General features: G+C 37.1%; 1 protein-coding gene across 2 annotated transcripts in view; it reads right to left on the reverse strand.

The window, feature by feature from the left end:
- Window positions 1–294: 294 nt before the first annotated feature.
- LOC126188964 (phosphatidylserine synthase 2-like) overlaps window positions 295–19,875 on the reverse strand; it is a 243,146-nt gene continuing 223,565 nt past the window's right edge. The window contains exons 9-11 of one of the 2 annotated variants that reach the window (XM_049930723.1): window positions 15,115–15,225; window positions 4,140–4,229; window positions 295–3,641 (exon numbers count right to left, since the gene is read on the reverse strand). In XM_049930723.1, coding sequence (XP_049786680.1) covers window positions 3,578–3,641; window positions 4,140–4,229; window positions 15,115–15,225 — 265 coding nt within the window. In that variant the 3' untranslated portion in view covers window positions 295–3,577. Of the gene's footprint in view, window positions 3,642–4,139; window positions 4,230–15,114; window positions 15,226–19,875 lie in introns of those variants that run through there. The other variant, XR_007537887.1, reaches the window with a different exon arrangement.

The following is a 19,875-nucleotide window of genomic DNA, read 5'->3' on the forward strand; positions in this document are numbered from 1 at the left end:
ACTGTCTTATTTTTACTAATAACAGCTAACCAGAACATGAAACTATGTTATCATTTTAGCTAAGAAGTTACAACAAATTTTAAGTAGTATTAATTATTTAAAAATATCTACTTCTCTGGTTTTTTTCCATATCCCTAATATATACTTGAACTTACTGAGCAATTAATAATATCAAATACACGATAAATCAATTATGCATGGGAGGATTCAATTTAGATGGTAAAATATAGTTTATACAATGTTTATTTCTTTTTCCTGTTTCCTTCATTCATTTACAAATTATCTGTAGTTTCGACACACACACACACACACACACACACACACACACACACACACACACACACACACACCTACCTTTGCTAATCAAGCAGACATTTTGGTAAAAAATAAATATACTGAGGAATAGGACACACTAAGTTATGTTCCTACAAAATCCAAATTTTATGGTGCTACATTTATCAAAATATTAAACATTTTGAATATGTAAATATTGCAGATTCAACAATTAACTCCACTGATAAAAGCAAGGAATCTCAAGAAGATATTTTATCTTTCAGCATTAAATATAATAACCTGAGCATATGAAACTTCATTTCTATAATTTTTGATCTAACTTTAGGTTCAAGTTTAAAAGTCTTATTCATATGATAACAAGAGTCATTTCTAATTTACATTCCTTGCTGAGCTTGGAAAAAATAAGGCTCTTGTACTCCACAAGAAATGTGAAAATTGTTTCAGCTTTTTTTGATAAAGATATTCTTTTAAATAAGCTACACTGCCATGAATTATCTCAATTGGGACAGTATCTACAATAATTAATTACATCACTAAGTACATTATAGGACATTCATTACAAAATTTGAGACAATTATTATTTTATTTACTACTACAGTACTTATCATGCACTAACGTTTTTCTTTTTAAAGTAATGCTGCTAACTCTTGTTTTGTCAAAACGGGCATAAAATGGAATGCTACACAGAATATAATGATGATGCAGTCAAATACATGACTAGTTGGAAAACAATCTTAACTTTTTTGTATTTTTAATGCCAGAGTACTAACATTTTATAAAGGTTAATGCCAACAAATGATATGCATGTTTAAATAACCACATTTAACTGGGGAATTTTGTAACACTTTGCATGTCATACTCTCAATTCAAATTTATGTGACAGTAGGTTTCTTACAAAAAAAGTTTATTTAATGTCTTCTTAAATATAAAGGGCTCAACTGCAAATATCATGCTCCATTCAACACTAAGTGACTTTAAAATTCTCTACAGAATGTAACTGTATAAAAATCAGAGTTCCTATCTAAAAACTATTTTTAAAAGGCCAATAGTTTAAATTTCTTTTCACTATTTCCTCTAACTGGGCTTCAAATATAATTTTACTGTCAGTGTATTGATAAGCAGTTGTTATAGTAAAATCTTCATGTTTCTAGTTGCTGTCTCTCTTTCTAGCAAAGGGTATCAGACAAAAATGCTAGTAGGCACCTCATGTTAAGGCCTGTGCTGATGTGTTGTGTGAAACAAGTACACAAACATTCCTCTCTTAGCACAAAGAGACAGATGTGACTGTGATGATGATGATGATGATGATGATGATGATGATGAAAAAAGGTGAAAATATTTCATAACCATTTACAGAAAATTAAAGAGATGCTTTCATGGTTAGTTACAGATCACAAGAGAAAGAAGATCTATTCATGTCCAACCACACTATTTCTATTGCATGTGCTGTGCCAATTAAACCTAATTGTGCAGACACTGATTGAATAGTTTGAGGTACTTTGATACATTAAGTTTGTTGAATCATGAAACTACTGGAGTGAAAACTATGGATTAAGTGTGGCAATAGTATGCTCCCTTTTGTTTATTCATGGTACGATATCTGCATGCTGTCAAAGATACTAATGAATCCCTTTTGTAAGCAATCTCATACGTAACTGATAACTGCTACTCAACTTAAAATTTTACATATTTTGAATTAAAATTGAAGCCATCTTCAGAATCTATATGGGCAGGTTTTAACGGTGAATTTCACACATGAAATCTTCTCATGTTGTCACCGGAGTTGTGGTGTTGTGTTGCCAAAATATTTCAATAACAATTTTATTTGTCTTCAGTATCTGTCAGATAAAAGGACTATTGTGACTATGAAATATCACACAATGTCATAAAACAAGCGTAAGATGCACATTAGTTGTAAGATGTGACTTATCTGGCCACAACTCTGGAGTCAACACCCCAAGTAAACAGGATGGTGACAAGAGGGTGACAACACAAATGTACATTTAATTTTAATGCACTTGCTACGTATTTTTGTTACTATGTTACATGATCCTTATTTTAAATAAATTTAATTTTTAAATACTTTTAAAAAGAACCTATGCTTCTTCTATAATACTATATCATATATTAAAATGGTTTCACCAGCAGACTAGTCCATAGAAAATTTTGTTATATTTATAGATTTTATGTAATATAAAATAACTGTATGAGTAATACTCAGAACTATAGATGCTATATTTGAAAGTCTGACAGCATTAACACCACCTAATAGCCACAGCATGTTTTACTTGAGGCACTCGGTGTCACTGAATGGTAGCAATTGTCCCTGGTACTTTCATATGCTGGATTTTTTGGTGAGATACTAGGTATTGATATTCTCTTAATATGGAACATCTCACTTTTTGTTAAATTTCTCAAATTTGTCCTTTTATCTGACAGATTCTGAAGATTGTTTAAAGGTGAAACAAGTAGAATTGTACAGTTTGTACAATAGAAAAGATATCAAGACGGAATATTACAGTCTAATCCAGCTACGATTGTTGACTCTTAATGACTTTAAGTTATTCTTTGACAAGAATGATTTTGAATCTATTAGTAGCTGTTAATACTAAAATTTAATTTTTTTAACATACAAAATACAAATTTAGAGCATTCCACACCATTAGAACAGGAATGGAACTTGAATATTAAACTACTTTCAAAAGCAGAGTAGCATATTATTAGCATGAACTAAGGATGAATATAGTTACTGCTACTCTGAAACACACACATCAGTCAATGAGTATCGTCATCAGATTTTTCAGTATGATTAAATAAATTCTGACATAAAAATCGTAATCTAACTGCTGATAGCAGCAATTCATGGTGCTAATAGGCTCTTAAAAACAGGACCGTTCTTAAAATTTTTCGGTTTCTTGTGAATGATCAGAGCTCATAAACCACTTTGACATGAGGAAAATAGTGCAGCAGTCTAATACACTCACTTTTCTTTTAGTCCTCCTCCTTTTCACAACACAAAGGCTCAAACAGCTGTGAAATAGTAAAAGGAAGGCTTTGAATATCATCCCATTCACTTCGTGTCTTAAATTATATAAGGTCTGAACATGAATGACAGGAGAAACTTTCATTCTCTATCAAGGAATGAAACAACTGTTGCTTTGTCCTCATAATGAAAAACAGATCACGTCTCTTCTTTTTATGCCAGCAAATAAGATACAGATTCAAGGAGGTATTTCTTTCTTCCAAAAATGCACAATTCACCTGATTATCAGGTGTAAGTCAATCATTTCAAGTTCTTTACAACCGCCCACCTCATACGTCGCTGAGCAACATCAGCGACACTGCTTCTGGAAATTAAAAATTGTAAATCTATAACATGCTTTTAAAAAAGGGAGGATATCTGCAACAGTTATAGTAAAAGAAAACTATTATGATTTGTACTTAGCTATGTGTCTATAAATATTATCACCGTATCATATCTTAACATAAATAATGAACAGTATTCTATACTTGTAGTAACACCAAGTATGCTCAGTCAAAATCCGTGGTTATTTACACATATTATATGGGCAATATAATTATGCAAAACACATGCATACTGTACAGGGACTTGTCATTATAAATGATATTACTTTCTGTGCTGACATTACAGACACTATACAAAGTATATCGATTTCTAACAAATTCTGTTATGAAATTAACCAATGCTGCCATGATTCCTTGAAACTCCAAGACAGATAATATTTAAAGCATTATAATTTTATTTAAAAGTTACTCTTATTTAAAAGATATTCATGAAACTCCTCACAATTAACTTGGAGTTGGTTGTTAAAATCAAAACTCACCTTCTTGCTGTGTTCCTTGATATCAAGAAATTCCATATTGTCCATGCTACTAATGATGACAGACCAACAGCCCACAAAGCAGCTATATGCCTACAAATAGAACAAAGGAGACATTGCAATTACAATTAATTATATTCTTCTAATTTAATCTCAACAGAATAGAAATTTACTACTGATGCAAAAATTACTTGCATTTATTTGGATTAGCAATTTGTTGTGGTCTTCACTCCACAGACTGGTTTGATGCAGCTCTCCATGCTACTCTATCCTGTGCAAGCTTCTTCATCTCCCAGTACCTACTGCAGCCTACATCCTTCTGACTCTATTAAGTGTATTCATCTCTTGGTCTCCCTTCACGTTGCCCTGCCCTCCAATACTAAATTGGTGATCCATTGGTGCCTTAGAACATGTCCTACCAACCGATTCCTTCTTCTAGTCAAGTTGTGCCACAAATTCCTGTTCTCCCCAATTCTGACCAGTACCTCCTCATTAGTTACATGGTCTATCCATCTAATCTATAGCATTCTTCTGTAGCACCACATTTTGAAAGCCTCTATTCTCTTCTTGTCTAAACTATTTATCGTCCATGTTTCACTTCCATACATGGCTACACTCCATAAAAATACTTTTAGAAAAGCCTTCCTGACATTTAAATCTATACTTGATGTTAACAAATTTTTCTTCTTCAGAAACGCTTTCCTTGCCATTGCCAGTCTACATTTTATATCCTCTCTACTTCGACCATCATCTGTTATTTTGCTCCCCAAATAGCAGAACTCCTTTACTACTTTAAGTGTCTCATTTCCTAATCTAATTCCCTCAACGTCATCTGACTTAATTCGACTACATTCCATTATCCTCATTTTGCTTTTGTTGATGTTCATCTTATACCCTCCTTTCAAGACACTGTCCATTCCGTTCAACTGCTCTTCCAAGTCCTTTGCTGTCTCTGACAGAATTATAATGTTTTTATTTTTTCTCCATTGATTTTAATACCTACTCTGAATTTTTCTATTGTTTCCTTTAGTTCTTGCTCAATATACAGATTGAATAACATCGGGGATAGGCTACAACCCTGTCTCACTACCTTCCCAACCACTGCTTCTCTTTCACATCCCTCGACTCTTATAACTGCCTTCTGGTTTCTGTACAAATTGTAAATAGGCTTTCGCTCACTGTATTTTACCCCTGCCACCATCAGAATTTGAAAGAGAGTATTCCAGTCAACATTGTCAAAAGCTTTCTCTAAGTCTACAAACACTAGAAACGTAGGTTGCTTTTCCTTAATCTATCTTCTAAGATGAGTCATAGGGTCAGTATAGCCTCACGTGTTCCAACATTTCTGCAGAATCCGAAATGATCGTCCCCGAGGTCGGCTTCTACCAGTTTCTCCATTTGTCTGTAAAGAATTTGCGTTAGCATTTTGCAGCTGTGATTTATTATTCAGTAACTTTCACATCTGTCAACACCTGCTTTCTTTGGCATTGGAATTATTATATTCTTCTTGAAGTCTGAGGGTTATGCTTGCTTCCAACAGGATGGGGCAATATGCCATAAGTGAGTGTACGTTTTTGAATGATGTGTTTTGTTTAAGATGTATTGTGCATGCAGAAATTGCATGATCTGCATAGTGCATTCTCCCAGACTCACACCCATGGACTTCTTTGTATGGGGATTTACCAAGCATGTTTGTTTTGCTGACAATGTATCAAGTTACTGGTGGAGCTCCAAGATCAACTTGGAGAAGCTGCTGCAGCTCTAACACGACAAACGCTCTGGAATGTCCATTATGTCACAGCCAGCAGCTGGGAGTTGTCTGGGGATGTGAATGGTGCTCATGTTGAATGTAGGATGTGATAAAAATATGCCATTATAAATAATTAGAATTCAGTCATTATTTCAACAAAATTGACACTTTATGGACACCCTGTTTTTAAAGTCTCCCCTCTGTGAATTTAATTGTAAGAACAATTTTTAGGAAATAATTAAATTTATCATTTCCTTCGTGCTTTAGGTAATTTTCTTTCTGAAGTCTGTTTGGTAAATTCTCTCTGAACAATATGACACTTGCTCCCAACAGATTTACTTGCAAATGCATTTCACACATTTACTGAACACATCTCCTCCTCCCTCTCTGTACCCACCTCTTCCTCCCCCATCTCTCTGTTCCCTCATTCTCCCACCTCTGTCTATTTCTTGCTTCCCCCTCAGTTTGCCCATTTCCTCCCTCCTCAAACCATATCTTCCCACCTTCTCCCTCTGTCCATCTCCTCCTCCCTCCTGTTCCTCTTGTCCACTACCACTTGACCCCTTCCACCTGCCTCCCGCATCTTCCCCTCCTTCCCCTTCCCTCTGTCCATTTCCTCTTCCCAATCTCTGTGTACATCTCAACCTCCCCCACTGTCTGTCTATTTCCTCTTGACCCCTCTTTATCTCTCTATCTCCTCCTCCCCTCTTCTCTTCCTGTCCATCTCCTCCTTCCCCCTCTCTAACTATTCATCTCCTAACAGCTCCATTTGCTTAGCAGTGCCCATCCACAAGTGTAGCCCCTGCAAGACATGCCAACACTACCCACACAACATGTCTCCACTCATTTCTATCTGTCCGTCTCCTCCTGCGTGTTCTCTCTGTCCATTCCCTGCTCCTCCCTCTCTCCGTGCATCACCTCCTTTCCCCCTCTGCCCATACATGCCTATCTGTACATGCAGCCCCTGCAAGGCAGTCCAACAGCATCTGCATATACATCTGTTGTGCAGGGCAGCCTACATGACTCGGGTGTAAAACACTTTTTTGATCATGTAGGCTGTCTCGCAGAGCAGGTCAATACAGCAAATTGATACTACTCCCATACAACATGCCTGTTGTGCAGGGCAGCCCACCTGTCAGGCTGAAAAAAACGTTTTTTTGCCTGATCTCCGCTCCTTTGGAAGCTAGGAGGTTCTAACTCCCAATGTGCTGATACTTGTTTTTAAGCTGTATGCATACCAAATCAATGCAGTGGTTTCGGAGAAGATGCTGGAGATACATATGCTTTTAATTTGACAATCATAGTAGGCAAACTAATTATTGTGATGCTCACATCACTCACGAGAGAGAATGAAGAAACAAAACAAAGACACTAGCAGCAAAATGATTCAATTCATATAATAATTTGTAAATATATTACCAAAATACTTATGTAAACAGTAGTCTGATGCTTCCAGTGTTTTGTTTATGTATATATGATTTTAAGCATGAGCACTGCAATTTGACACTGACAGCATGGAAGAAGGTTGCCTAGTTTAGTAATTTGCAGTAAACATTGGCAAATGCTGATGGCGATATACAAGTATGTTGAAAACCATGTACAGCGATGCATCCCAGTTAGCAACAAGGTTATTATTCTGGCAGGTGGTGGAGGTATTCTTGCTTGTGGATGTCTCTATGTGAATGAAAACATGGGGCAAATAGGCTGTATTCTGTTTATTATCTGTGAATGGATAATAAACAGAATACAGTCTACTTGGATCATGTTTTCATTGTAAAAACATGTTGGGGCTGTGAATCCCAAAAAATTTAAGAATGTTTCTACAGGGTGAAATGGTGCCCCTGCGCACCTACCATTGTCTCTCACCAGTTAATGATTCAGGGACCAACTGTAAAATCGAGTATATCCACTTTTTCACCTGAAGCAGCTTACACATGCACTGTATCATGGTTATTAGAATACATGGTAGGTATCAAGTGTAGAAGTGCTGTGTGCAATGATATCACTGTTAATCCTCTCATCTCATCACAATGAACAGAAGCTTATAACCACACATTTTTAACAGATGAACAAATGTGAATACAAATGGTGCTTTTCATTTTATAGAGTATTATTGTTATAATTATTATTCATTTATTATTATTTCTTTCTATTCTCAGACGTTATGTCTGGTCAAAAATGGACAGTGACGCGGACCTTGATCAAGCGTGACTTCCTTTTAACTGTACGGTATATGTTATATTGCATTTAGGAACTTTCGGGTCATTGAACATGTATCAATAATTACAGATTTTTGTAGTTGTATATATATATGTTTGGATGTAGCTGTATTGCATTGATGTACTGGTGGATATTGTGAGGTATGACTCCTGTAGTTGATAGTATAATTGGTATAATGTCGATTTTATCCTGATGCCACATGTCCTTGACTTCCTCAGCCAGTTGGATGTATTTTTCAATTTTTTCTCCTGTTTTCTTCTGTATATTTGTTGTGTTGGGTATGGATATTTCAATTAGTTGTGTTAATTTCTTCTTTTTATTGGTGAGTATGATGTCAGGTTTGTTATGTGGTGTTGTTTTATCTGTTATAATCGTTGTGTTCCAGTATAATTTGTATTCATCATTCTCCAGTACATTTTGTGGTGTGTAGTTGTATGTGGGAACGTGTTGTTTTATTAGTTTAAGTTTTATGGCAAGTTGTTGATGTATTATTTTTGCTACATTGTCATGTCTTCTGGGGTATTCTGTATTTGCTAGTATTGTACATCCGCTTGTGATGTGATCTACTGTTTCTATTTGTTGTTTGCAAAGTCTGCATTTATCTGTTGTGGTATTGGGATCTTTAATAATATGCTTCCTGTAATATCTGGTGTTTATTGTTTGATCCTGTATTGCAATCATGAATCCTTCCGTCTCACTGTATATATTGCCTTTTCTTAGCCATGTGTTGGATGCGTCTTGATCTATGTGTGGCTGTGTTAGATGATACGGGTGCTTGCCATGTAGTGTTTTCTTTTTCCAATTTACTTTCTTTGTATCTGTTGATGTTATGTGATCTAAAGGGTTGTAGAAGTGGTTATGAAATTGCAATGGTGTAGCTGATGTATTTATATGAGTGATTGCTTTGTGTATTTTGCTAGTTTCTGCTCGTTCTAGAAAGAATTTTCTTAAATTGTCTACCTGTCCATAATGTAGGTTTTTTATATCTATAAATCCCCTTCCACCTTCCTTTCTGCTTAATGTGAATCTTTCTGTTGCTGAATGTATGTGATGTATTCTATATTTGTGGCATTGTGATCGTGTAAGTGTATTGAGTGCTTCTAGGTCTGTGTCACTCCATTTCACTACCCCAAATGAGTAGGTCAATACTGGTATAGCATAAGTATTTATAGCTTTTGTCTTGTTTCTTGCTGTCAATTCTGTTTTCAGTATTTTTGTTAGTCTTTGTCTATATTTTTCTTTTAGTTCTTCTTTAATATTTGTATTATCTATTCCTATTTTTTGTCTGTATCCTAGATATTTATAGGCATCTGTTTTTTCCATCGCTTCTATGCAGTCGCTGTGGTTATCCAATATGTAATCTTCTTGTTTAATGTGTTTTCCCTTGACTATGCTATTTTTCTTACATTTGCCTGTTCCAAAAGCCATATTTATATCATTGCTGAATACTTCTGTTATCTTTAGTAATTGGTTATTATTATTATTATTATTATTATTATTATATTATTATTATTATTTAAAAGCACAAAAAATTACCTTTATTTAAAAACATAATGCTTTATAAGATAAACAATGTGAACTCTTAGCCTCTGCTATATCTTCAGACGAACAGTCAGCACAGCAGCCTCCATAACCGCTCATTGTTACTACACAGAAAAAGAATCCTCAAGTATTTTGTTTCAAGTAACTCAGCGTTACACAGAGAGAGATTAAGCTTTGGCACAAATGGGTGTTGTCGCATTTACACAACTGTTTGTTCTCATAATTACAGTTTTCTCTACTAGTAGTTTCTTAATTGGTTGGTAATATATGCACCTATAAAATGTCTTTCATTTCTGTATAGGAGCTTCATTTTTGTGCCCAAATTTTTCTCTCATTATTAGGTTCATTATTACCTCCTAAACCAAATTTGGAGAATACGTGATACACAGTTGGAACAGCATCGTGCTTCAACTTATGTTTCAGTGGAAGAGTCGACAGGTCACTTTTCAAACCCCTTTCATAATCAGCAAAATGTATTGAACACACACCAGCAACTGAAAAGAAGTTGGCATATTTATAAGCACTTATCCTTTTTTGTTTCCTCACATTGTTCTTAGGAAATATGTGAAACTTAATCCCTACCTTTTTTTGTTACTTGCAGCGGTTAGTACAACTAAGAATCACATAAAATCATTGTTTTTCACTGAAAACAATTCAAAACATACTCTCATAGCCACTCAATACACTGCACTTAATCATCAGTCACTGGTACGAACTCTTACTCAAGTAAACCATCTCATATTCATGTTCATCTACATCTGCATGTACATCGCTGCTCTGAAAATCACTCTTATGCGCCTAGCAGAGCATTCATCAAACCACCATCACAATAATTCTCTATTACTCTGCCCTTGAAGAGCACGTGGAGAAAAAGAACACCTGTGTCTTTCCCCGTGAGCTCTGATTTCCTTTATTTTATTATGACGATCATTTCTCCCTATGTAGGTTGATGTCACCAAAATGTTTTTGTATTCAGAGGAGAAAGTTGGTGATTGAAATTTCATAAGAAGATACCTCTGCAATGAGAAATGTCTGTTTTAATGAAGCCCACTGCAAATCCTGTATCACATCTGTAACATTCTCTCCCCCATTTCTCTATAATACAAAATGTGCTGCTCTTCTTTGAACTTTCTTGGTGTACTCTGTAAATCCTATCAGGTAAGGACCCCACACCAGGCAGCAGTACTCCAAAAGAGGACAGAGAAGTGTAGTATAAGCAGTCTCTTACATAGAATCTTCTAAGTGTTCTGACCCACAACTACTTCACTTTTGAAGGCCAGACATATCAACAATTAAAGGGAACAGCCATGGGTACCAGGATGGCCCCCTCGTTCGCCAACCTATTCATGGGTCGCTTAGAGGAAGCCCTCTTTGTTACCGGGCCTGCCAACCCAAAGTTTGGTACAGATTTATTGATGACATATTCATGATCTGGACTCATAGTGAAGAAGAACTCCAGAATTTCCTCTCCAACCTCAACTCCTTTGGTTCCATCAGATTCACCTGGTCCTACTCCAAACCCTATGCCACTTTCCTTGACGTTGACCTCCATCTGTCCATTGGCCAGCTTCACACGTCCGTCCACATCAAACCCACCAACAAGCAACAGTACCTCCAATATGACAGCTGCCACCCATTCCACATCAAACGGTCCCTTACCTACAGCCTAGGTCTTCGTGGCAAATGAATCTGCTCCAGTCTGGAATCCCTGAACCATTACACCAACAACCTGATAACAGCTTTCGCATCCTGCAACTGCCCTCCCGACCTGGTACAGAAGCAAATAACCAGAGCCAATTCCTCATCCCCTCAAACCCAGAACCTCCCACAGAAGAACCACAAAAGTGCCCCACTTGTGACAGGATACTTTCCGGGACTGGATCAGACTCTGAATGTGGCTCTCCAGCAGGGATACGACTTCCTCAAATCCTGCCCTGAAATGAGATCCATCCTTCATGAAATCCTCCCCACTCCACCAAGAGTGTCTTTCCGCCGTCCACCTAACCTTCGTAACCTCTTAGTTCAACCCTATGAAATCCCCAAACCACCTTCCCTACCCTCTGGCTCCTATCCCTGTAACCGCCCCTGGTGTAAAACCTGTCTCATGCACCCTCCCACCACCACCTACTCCAGTCCTGTAACCCGGAAGGTGTACACGATCAAAGGCAGAGCCACGTGTGAAAGCACCCACGTGATTTACCAACTGACCTGCCTACACTGTGACGCATTCTATGTGGGAATGACCAGCAACAAACTGTCCATTCGCATGAATGGACACAGGCAGACAGTGTTTGTTGGTAATGAGGATCACCCTGTGGCTAAACATGCCTTGGTGCACGGCCAGCACATCTTGGCACAGTGTTACACCGTCCGGGTTATCTGGATACTTTCCACTAACACCAACCTGTCAGAACTCCGGAGATGGGAACTTGCCCTTCAGCATATCCTCTCTTCTCGCTATCCGCCACGCCTCAATCTCCGCTAATTTCTAATTTCAATTTGCCGCCGCTCATACCTCACCTGTCTTTCAACAATCTCTGCCTCTGTACTTCCGCCTCGACTGACATCTCTGCCCAAACTCTTTGCCTGTGTCTGTGTATATGTGGATGGATATGTGTGTGTGTGCGAGTGTATACCTGTCCTTTTTTCCCCCCTAAGGTAAGTCTTTCCGCTCCCGGGACTGGAATGACTCCTTACCCTCTCCCTTAAAACCCACATTCTTCCGTCTTTCCCTCTCCTTCCCTCTTTCCTGACGAAGCAACCGTTGGTTGCGAAAGCTTGAATTTTATGTGTATGTTTGTGTTTGTTTGTGTGTCTATCGACCTGCCAGCACTTTCGTTTGGTAAGTCACATCATCTTTGTTTTTAGAAATACGGAATCAATTTGAAATCTCTTGTAAATATGACTCAACACTTTGTGTGAGTTAAGAGCTAGTTGTGTTCCACGAGAATGGTGTTTTCTAAATCATTATTGACTATGTGTAAATAAATCTCTTCAAGCTAATTCATAATGCTCGAACACTATATATGTTCCAAAATTCTGCTGCATATGCAACTTTCCAGTCTTTGGATATGGGTCTTTTGTCATGTGAGCAGTTGTATATGATTGTTAAGTATGAAGCTATTGCATCAGCATGCACTGAAATGAACCTAATTGGTATATATTCTGGAATGGAAGACTTGCTTTTATTAAGTGACTGAAGTTGCTTCACTGAGGATATCTACTTCTAAGTTACTCATGTTAGCAGCTGCTCGATTCAAATTTTGGAATTTATTTCATCTTCTTTTGTGAAGGAATTTCAGAAGGCTGTGTTTATTAACTCTACTTTTGCAGCACTGTCATCAATAGTATTACCACTGTTATCACACAGAGAAAGCATTGATTGTCTCTTGCTGTTAACATACTTTACATACAACCAGAATCTCTTTGGGTTTTTTGCTAGGTTTTGAGACAAAGTTTCATTATGGAAACTATTACAAGCATCCCACACTGAAGTCTGCACTAAATTTCGAGCTTCTGTAAAAGATCACCAATCTTGGAGATTTTGTGTTTGTTTAAATGTGGCATGCTTTTTTTGTTGTTTCCGCAACAGTGTTCTGACCTGTTTTGTGTACCATGTGGGATCAGCTCTGTTGTTTCACTCAAATTTGCAATGACAAAGCAGGAGCAGATACAGACCTAGTAGTTTGGTTGGATGGCATTGGGAGTTGAGGGGGTCCACAGTCTATAACAATATCCCCACTCCCACCCCCTCCATACTCCCCTACCAAATCCAGCTTGCCTAATCAGCATATTAACATGCCACAGATACCTAAAATTATAATGATAACAAGAAAATATATTAATGTAATAATAACTCCTTTACATGTGACATCAAACCTATTTAACATATTTGGGACTTCTTTGACAAGATGTGCACATCTTGGACTCAGCTCTGACCAGTCTCCCTCCAAGAGTTGCAGCTGGTGGATGAGTAACTGAGGATCAGGGTGTCTTCCAACATTTTTAATATCTTGTGGAATTCAGGTCTGAATACATCAAATGCATTTAACAGGGAAGAAGGGAATGCACGTGCATTTAACACTGAAGAAGGCAACATAACCCATTTCTCAGTAGGTATGACTAATTAAATTGCTGATGAGTGTAGTTATGTTTGATAGTTCTTCAAGTAGTAGAATTAACCACACTCACTTTATATGATACAAAGTGAAATTCTGTTCTGTCTGGGCAGTAATCTTATACATTGTGCACCACAGCTAATGAAAACTTAACCTCCAGCACTTGCGAACAACAAGCACAAAGTCTCTCCTGTTTACTCCAATAATAATAATCCGCCAGGAAAAATTAATCAGTTCACCTCCAACTGTCATTGTATCATTTGTATTTCAGACTGATGTAACAGATTTGGAGTGAAATAAGATTCGTAATCTTTATACATAAAGCTTCTCATCCTAGACCTGGACAAAATATGACACAAGATTTTGCTTCATTAGAAGATTAGAAAAATGAGGTACATAATGTTAAAAAAGGTATGGTGACTACTGGAGAGTAGAAGCCTTGATGTACAATAAAAATTAAACTAAAATAATGTTAATCAGCATGGATTCAAGATGAAAGAAGTCAACACTAACCACAGCTGATGATATTGATATCAGTGTAGAAGTTATTCTTACAGACACTGCTAACAAAAGGGTTGTGAGCATGTAAGGTAATCTATGTTATCTGTATTCTCATTCTAAAAGGTTATTATATTTTTCATACCCCTGGAGAGAGAGAGAGAGAGAGAGAGAGAGAGAGAGAGAGAGAGAGAGAGAGAGAGAGAGAGAGAGAGAGATGGGGAGGGGGGAAGGGGTAGGGGGAGAAAGGGGGAGGAAGAGAGAGGAGGGGAGGGGGAGAGAGGGGGGAGGGGGAGAAAGGGGGAGGAAGAGAGAGGAGGGGAGGAGGAGGAGTGGGAGAGAGAGAGAGAGGGGGAGGAGGAGGAGTGGGAGAGAGGGGGGGAGGGGGAGAGGAGGGGAGAGAGAGAGGGGGAAGAGGAGGGGGGAGAGAGAGGGGGGAAGAGGAGGGGTGGAGAGAGAGAGAGAGAGAGAGAGAGAGAGAGAGAGAGAGAGAGAGAGAGATAGGAGGGGAGGGGAGGAGATAGGGAGGGAGGGAGGAAGGGAGAGGGAGAGAGAGATAGGAGGGGAGGGGAGGAGAGAGGGAGAGAGGGAGGGAGGGAGGGAGGGAGGGAGGGAGGGAGGGAGGGAGGGTGGGAGAGAGGGGAGGGAGTGAGGGAGAGAGTGAGGGAGAGAGGGGGGAGGGAAAGAGAAAGAGAGAGAGATCTCTCTCACCCCCCCCCCCCCCCTCTCGCTCTCAGGGCTTGCCCATGTGGTCAGTTCACTTCTCCATTTATTGCAATGCTATAATATTCTCGTGTCAAATAGTTATAAACTCAAAATAGCGAGCAATGTATTGCTACTAAACACTTACCTCGGAATGGGTATGGTAATAGTGTCCCAATCAAATCTGGCAACAGTAAGGAATTCTGTTGACACAATAGCCAATGTTATCCATGACTGCCTCCCAATCTTAGTGCAATCACTGAAAAATAAAATTTTAAAAATTTCTATTAGAAAATGTCTCTATGATAATTATAAGCTACAGATGGTCAAATTAATTGTTTACTGACGCCTTCAACATCATCATGACAATGTCATCACCAGATAACTTCAGAATATTTCTTTATAAAATTATTTTGCTTTGTGATGAGCACAAAGAAGGGCTAAAATTCCATATTAGACTGCTTAATCTGTACGACATAGTCCACCTCTATTTAATTTGCTTTGCAAAGCACACCATCTTGGCAGAAATGTCAGTTCAATATTTATTCAAAATAAGCAATATAAGACATATTTTTAAGTAACAGATAGTCATCAGGACCACTGATGGAATTAAATTAAATTAACAAGCTATTGTGGGATATGAGAAACTACAATTTTAAAAGTTTATCAGAGCTAATAAATAGTGTAATGGTGGAATGCTATGAAATAATGACATAAACAGTAAACATTGCTCAAGAATTAGGCCTCAGGCCTGACTATTGCCTACAAGGCTTGTAGATTCATGCAGTTCCTCGTTTGGCCTCGCAAGGGCTGAATGGACCCTGTACCAAACCGCCTTGCCTCAGAAAAAAATCTGTTGTGGTACCATGAATCAAACTTAGGTACTTCCACACTACAGACCGCAACACTAAGCATTTGGTTACAGAGGGGGTCAAATAAGGAAGTAACCAATTATCATCATCTGTTATTTTTGTTTTAAGCATTGGTCACAACTGACAACTCTCTGAAGCTGAATGCATCTGAGGGCTGCAAGGAGGATAATCATAAGTAAGTAATATTTACATGTAATATAGAAATTTCATTTAATTATTCTATCTCCATCAATGTAAGAACATAGGAGGTAACTACTACTGAATTTGTTGACATTAATGTAATTTCTGCTTCACTTCATCACTTTCACGAACATTTGCCAGAGACTCTTTTGATTTAAAGAATATTGATATTAATACATTTTGCTCAGAGCACCACTTAGACGCTTGTGCAACAGAAGTAGTATTTCACAGTAAGTCCTTTATAACAGTAAGCATATACAGATCACCTTCACAAAATTTTAACCTCTTCATTAAAAATCTGGAAGCTCTGTGTTTGCGTAATCAGTTTCTTATCAGTGGAACATTTCCAGACTGGCTAAAATATGGTGAAGATAAGCCTCTTACAAGAAGGGGGTAAAGAGATACCACCAATTTCACTTTTTCTGCCTTTTTCAAAAATATATGAGAAGGTCATGTTAAGGTGTCTCCTTAAGCAACTGACTGCAAATAATACATTATACAAGCCACAGTTTCGGTTTCTTAAGGGTTCTGATATAGAGAAAGCTATTTACACTTACTGTGAGAATGTACTTAATTTATTAGATAATAAATTAGAGGCTAAGACTACTGGCATTTCCTATGTTCCGTCAAAAGCATCTGACTTGTGAACCACAGCATTCTCTTAAGTAAATTAGAATATTACGATGTCACTGGCAATGCTGCAAAATGGTTTGAGTCTTATCTAACTGACAGGAAACATAGGGTGTCATTGCAAATTACCTGTGCAGTAAGCAGTCAGTCTTCATCTAATGGGAATTAATTGCATTCGGTGTTCCTTAAGGTTCCATCTTGGATCTCTTGCTTTTTCTTACGTACATTAATGACCTCTCGTGCTTTACATTATGAGATGTTAAGTATGTTTTGTTTGTAGCTGATACAAACATTGCAAAAAGTAGCAAGTCAAGTACAGATTTAGAAATAGCTACTAATCAAATTTTCACTGACATTAACAAATGGTTTACAGCTAATTCACCACCATTAAACTTAGAAAAGACTAATTATATGCAGTTCAGAACCTGTAAGAGATTTCCTTGCAGCATGTGTATAACATGTGAAGACATGCAGATCGAGGTTGACAGTGTTAAATTCCTGGGATTACAACTTGATAATAAATTCGGGTGGGAAGGACATACCAAACAAAGAATTGCTGTGGCACCTAAACAAGCGGGTATTTGCAGTGAGAATTATGCCAAATGTAGAAGATAGAAATATAAAAAACTTGTGTATTTTGCTTACTTTCATTCTATTATGTTATACGAGATCATATTCTGGGGTAACTCATCAAACCGAGCAAAAGTTTTTTGCGTGCAAAGGCATGAAAATTCAAAATCATCATGTAGAAACCTGTTCAAGGAAATTTGTATTCTAACCACTGCTTCTCAGTATATTTATTCCTTAATGAAATTTGGTGCAAGTAATATACCTCTATTTCCAACCAGTAGCTCAATGCATATTATCAATACTAGGAACAAGAATAGTCAGCATAAAAACCTAAAATCACTCACCTTGGCCCAAAAAGAGGTCCAATATTCAGGAATACACATTTTCAATAAATTGCCAGCAACTTTTAAGAACTTAGGTTCAGATAAAGCAAGGTATAAATAGAGTTTGAAAGATCATTAGGACGGCAACTCCTACTCTTCCTATAGACAAATATCTTAGCAGGGACGGTTAGACCAGCTTAAGTAAAGATGTCTGTTAGATTTCAGTTCCAACAGCTTTTGGTCATAACAGTCAAGATTAGGTATTTTCTGCGTGATAAATTTGTTAAAAGTGCATAACTACATTTCACTCTGACAATGAATTAATTCTGTAAATATTAGTAATTCTAGTTGAGTGCTCCAGCACAGCTGTGGCATGCTAGGAGAAAATCTAGCCGAACTTGAAATGTACAGAGGAATACTATGGGTATGAGACATTCCTAACAACCACCTCATGAGACATCTGTAGTAATTTCACTAAACAATATCCACAACATACACGAGTAAATGATACACAGGTAACAGATGTGTGCAGTGTTGCTGAACTTTTCAATAAGCACTTCATAACTGTTACGACAAGATGGGGTTGTCATGTTCAGTATATGCTGCCATGGAATGTCCTAGACCAGTCACTACAAATAACTACAATAATATGAGTATGACCCTCACACCACCACTAAAAGTAATGTCCACCGTAAAATCCTTAAAATATAAAAAAATGTAGTATCTATGATAATATAACTGATTAACCAGTGTGCTTCTGAGTTTAGTGACATTTTACGTTATTTGTGAAACCTGTCTTTTATCAGAGGAACATTTCCTGAATGGTTGAGATATGCTGAAGTTAAGCCTTTGTACAAGAAAGGAGATAAAGAAATACCATCAAACTTCTGTACAATTTCACTTTTGGCCCCATTCTCAACAATTTCAGAAAAGATAATATACAGTCATCTTTTTAACCATCTGACCACAAATAAAATATTAGTCAAGTCACAATTTGGATTTCTAAAAGGTTCTGATATTGAGAAGCCTATCTACACGTAGAGTGAGAATGTATTTAATCCATTAGACAATAAATTACAGGCTACTGGTATATTTTGTGATCTGTCAAAAGCATTTAACTGAGTAAATCATAATATACTTTTAAGTAACTTAGAATATTACGGTGTAAGAGGAAATGCTGCAAAATTGTTCAAATCCTGTATCTCTGACAGAAAACAAAGGGTGCCAATAGGAAAGAGTCATGTATTAAACAATCAGGCATCATCAAACTGGGAACCACCAACATGTGGTTTCCCCCAAGTTCCATCTTAGGGCTCTCACTTTTTTCAGTGTACATAAATGACCTTTCATCTTTAACATTGCCAGATTGAAAGTTTATTTTGTTTGCAGATGATATAAACATTGCAATAAATAAAAAATCATGTATGGCCTTAAAAAGGTCACCTAATGAAATTTTCATTGGTCAGTTTTGTCACTAAACATTGAAATAATGTACTATATGCAGTTCAGAACTTTGTAAAAGGTGTCCTACTAGTATATGCCTAAAATACGATGATAAGCAGATAGAAGAAGTTGACAGTGTTATTATATTCTTGGGATTAAAGCTTGATAATAAATTTAACTGGAAGGAGCATTCCACACAACTGCTGAAGCACCTAAACAAATCTCTATGTGCTAGGCGAATGCTGTCAGACGTGATATAAAAATAAAAAAGCTAGCATACTATGCTTACTTTCATTCCATAATGTGATACGGGATTATTTTCTGGGGTAACTCATCAAGCCAAGCTAAAGTTTTACAAACCCAAAAATGTGAAATATGAATTATTTGTGGCGTGAAATCAACAATGTTCTCCAGAGGTTGTTTGAGGGACTGGGGATACTAACTGCTGCTTTATAATATATTTATTCCTTAAGGAAACTTGTAATTTTTCCTACCCCCCCCCCCCTCCAACCAACAGGTCAGTTTGCGCATCATTACTAGAAATAAGAATAACTTTCACAAAGATTTAAAGTCACTTACTGTAGTTCAGAGAGGTGTCCACTATTCAGCAATACACATTTTCAATAACATGCCAGAAGCCATAAAAAGTTTAGCTGATAATAACATCCAGTTTGAGAAGAGTTTAAAGGATTTATTGGTGGTCAACTCCTCCTACTCCATTAATGAATTTCTTAGCAGAACCAGTTGACGTGTGTATGGTATTAATAATATCACATAATATGAGTATTACATACACTCTGACTGATGTACAAATTTCGTATAGTAATGTGACCACTGTAAATAAGTGCTGTAAAATGTTCTTTACTTTTATTTTTATTTTTTTATTTTTAA

The sequence above is a fragment of the Schistocerca cancellata genome, chromosome 5 (genome assembly GCF_023864275.1).
Source record: "Schistocerca cancellata isolate TAMUIC-IGC-003103 chromosome 5, iqSchCanc2.1, whole genome shotgun sequence".
Lineage (NCBI taxonomy): Eukaryota > Metazoa > Arthropoda > Insecta > Orthoptera > Acrididae > Schistocerca > Schistocerca cancellata.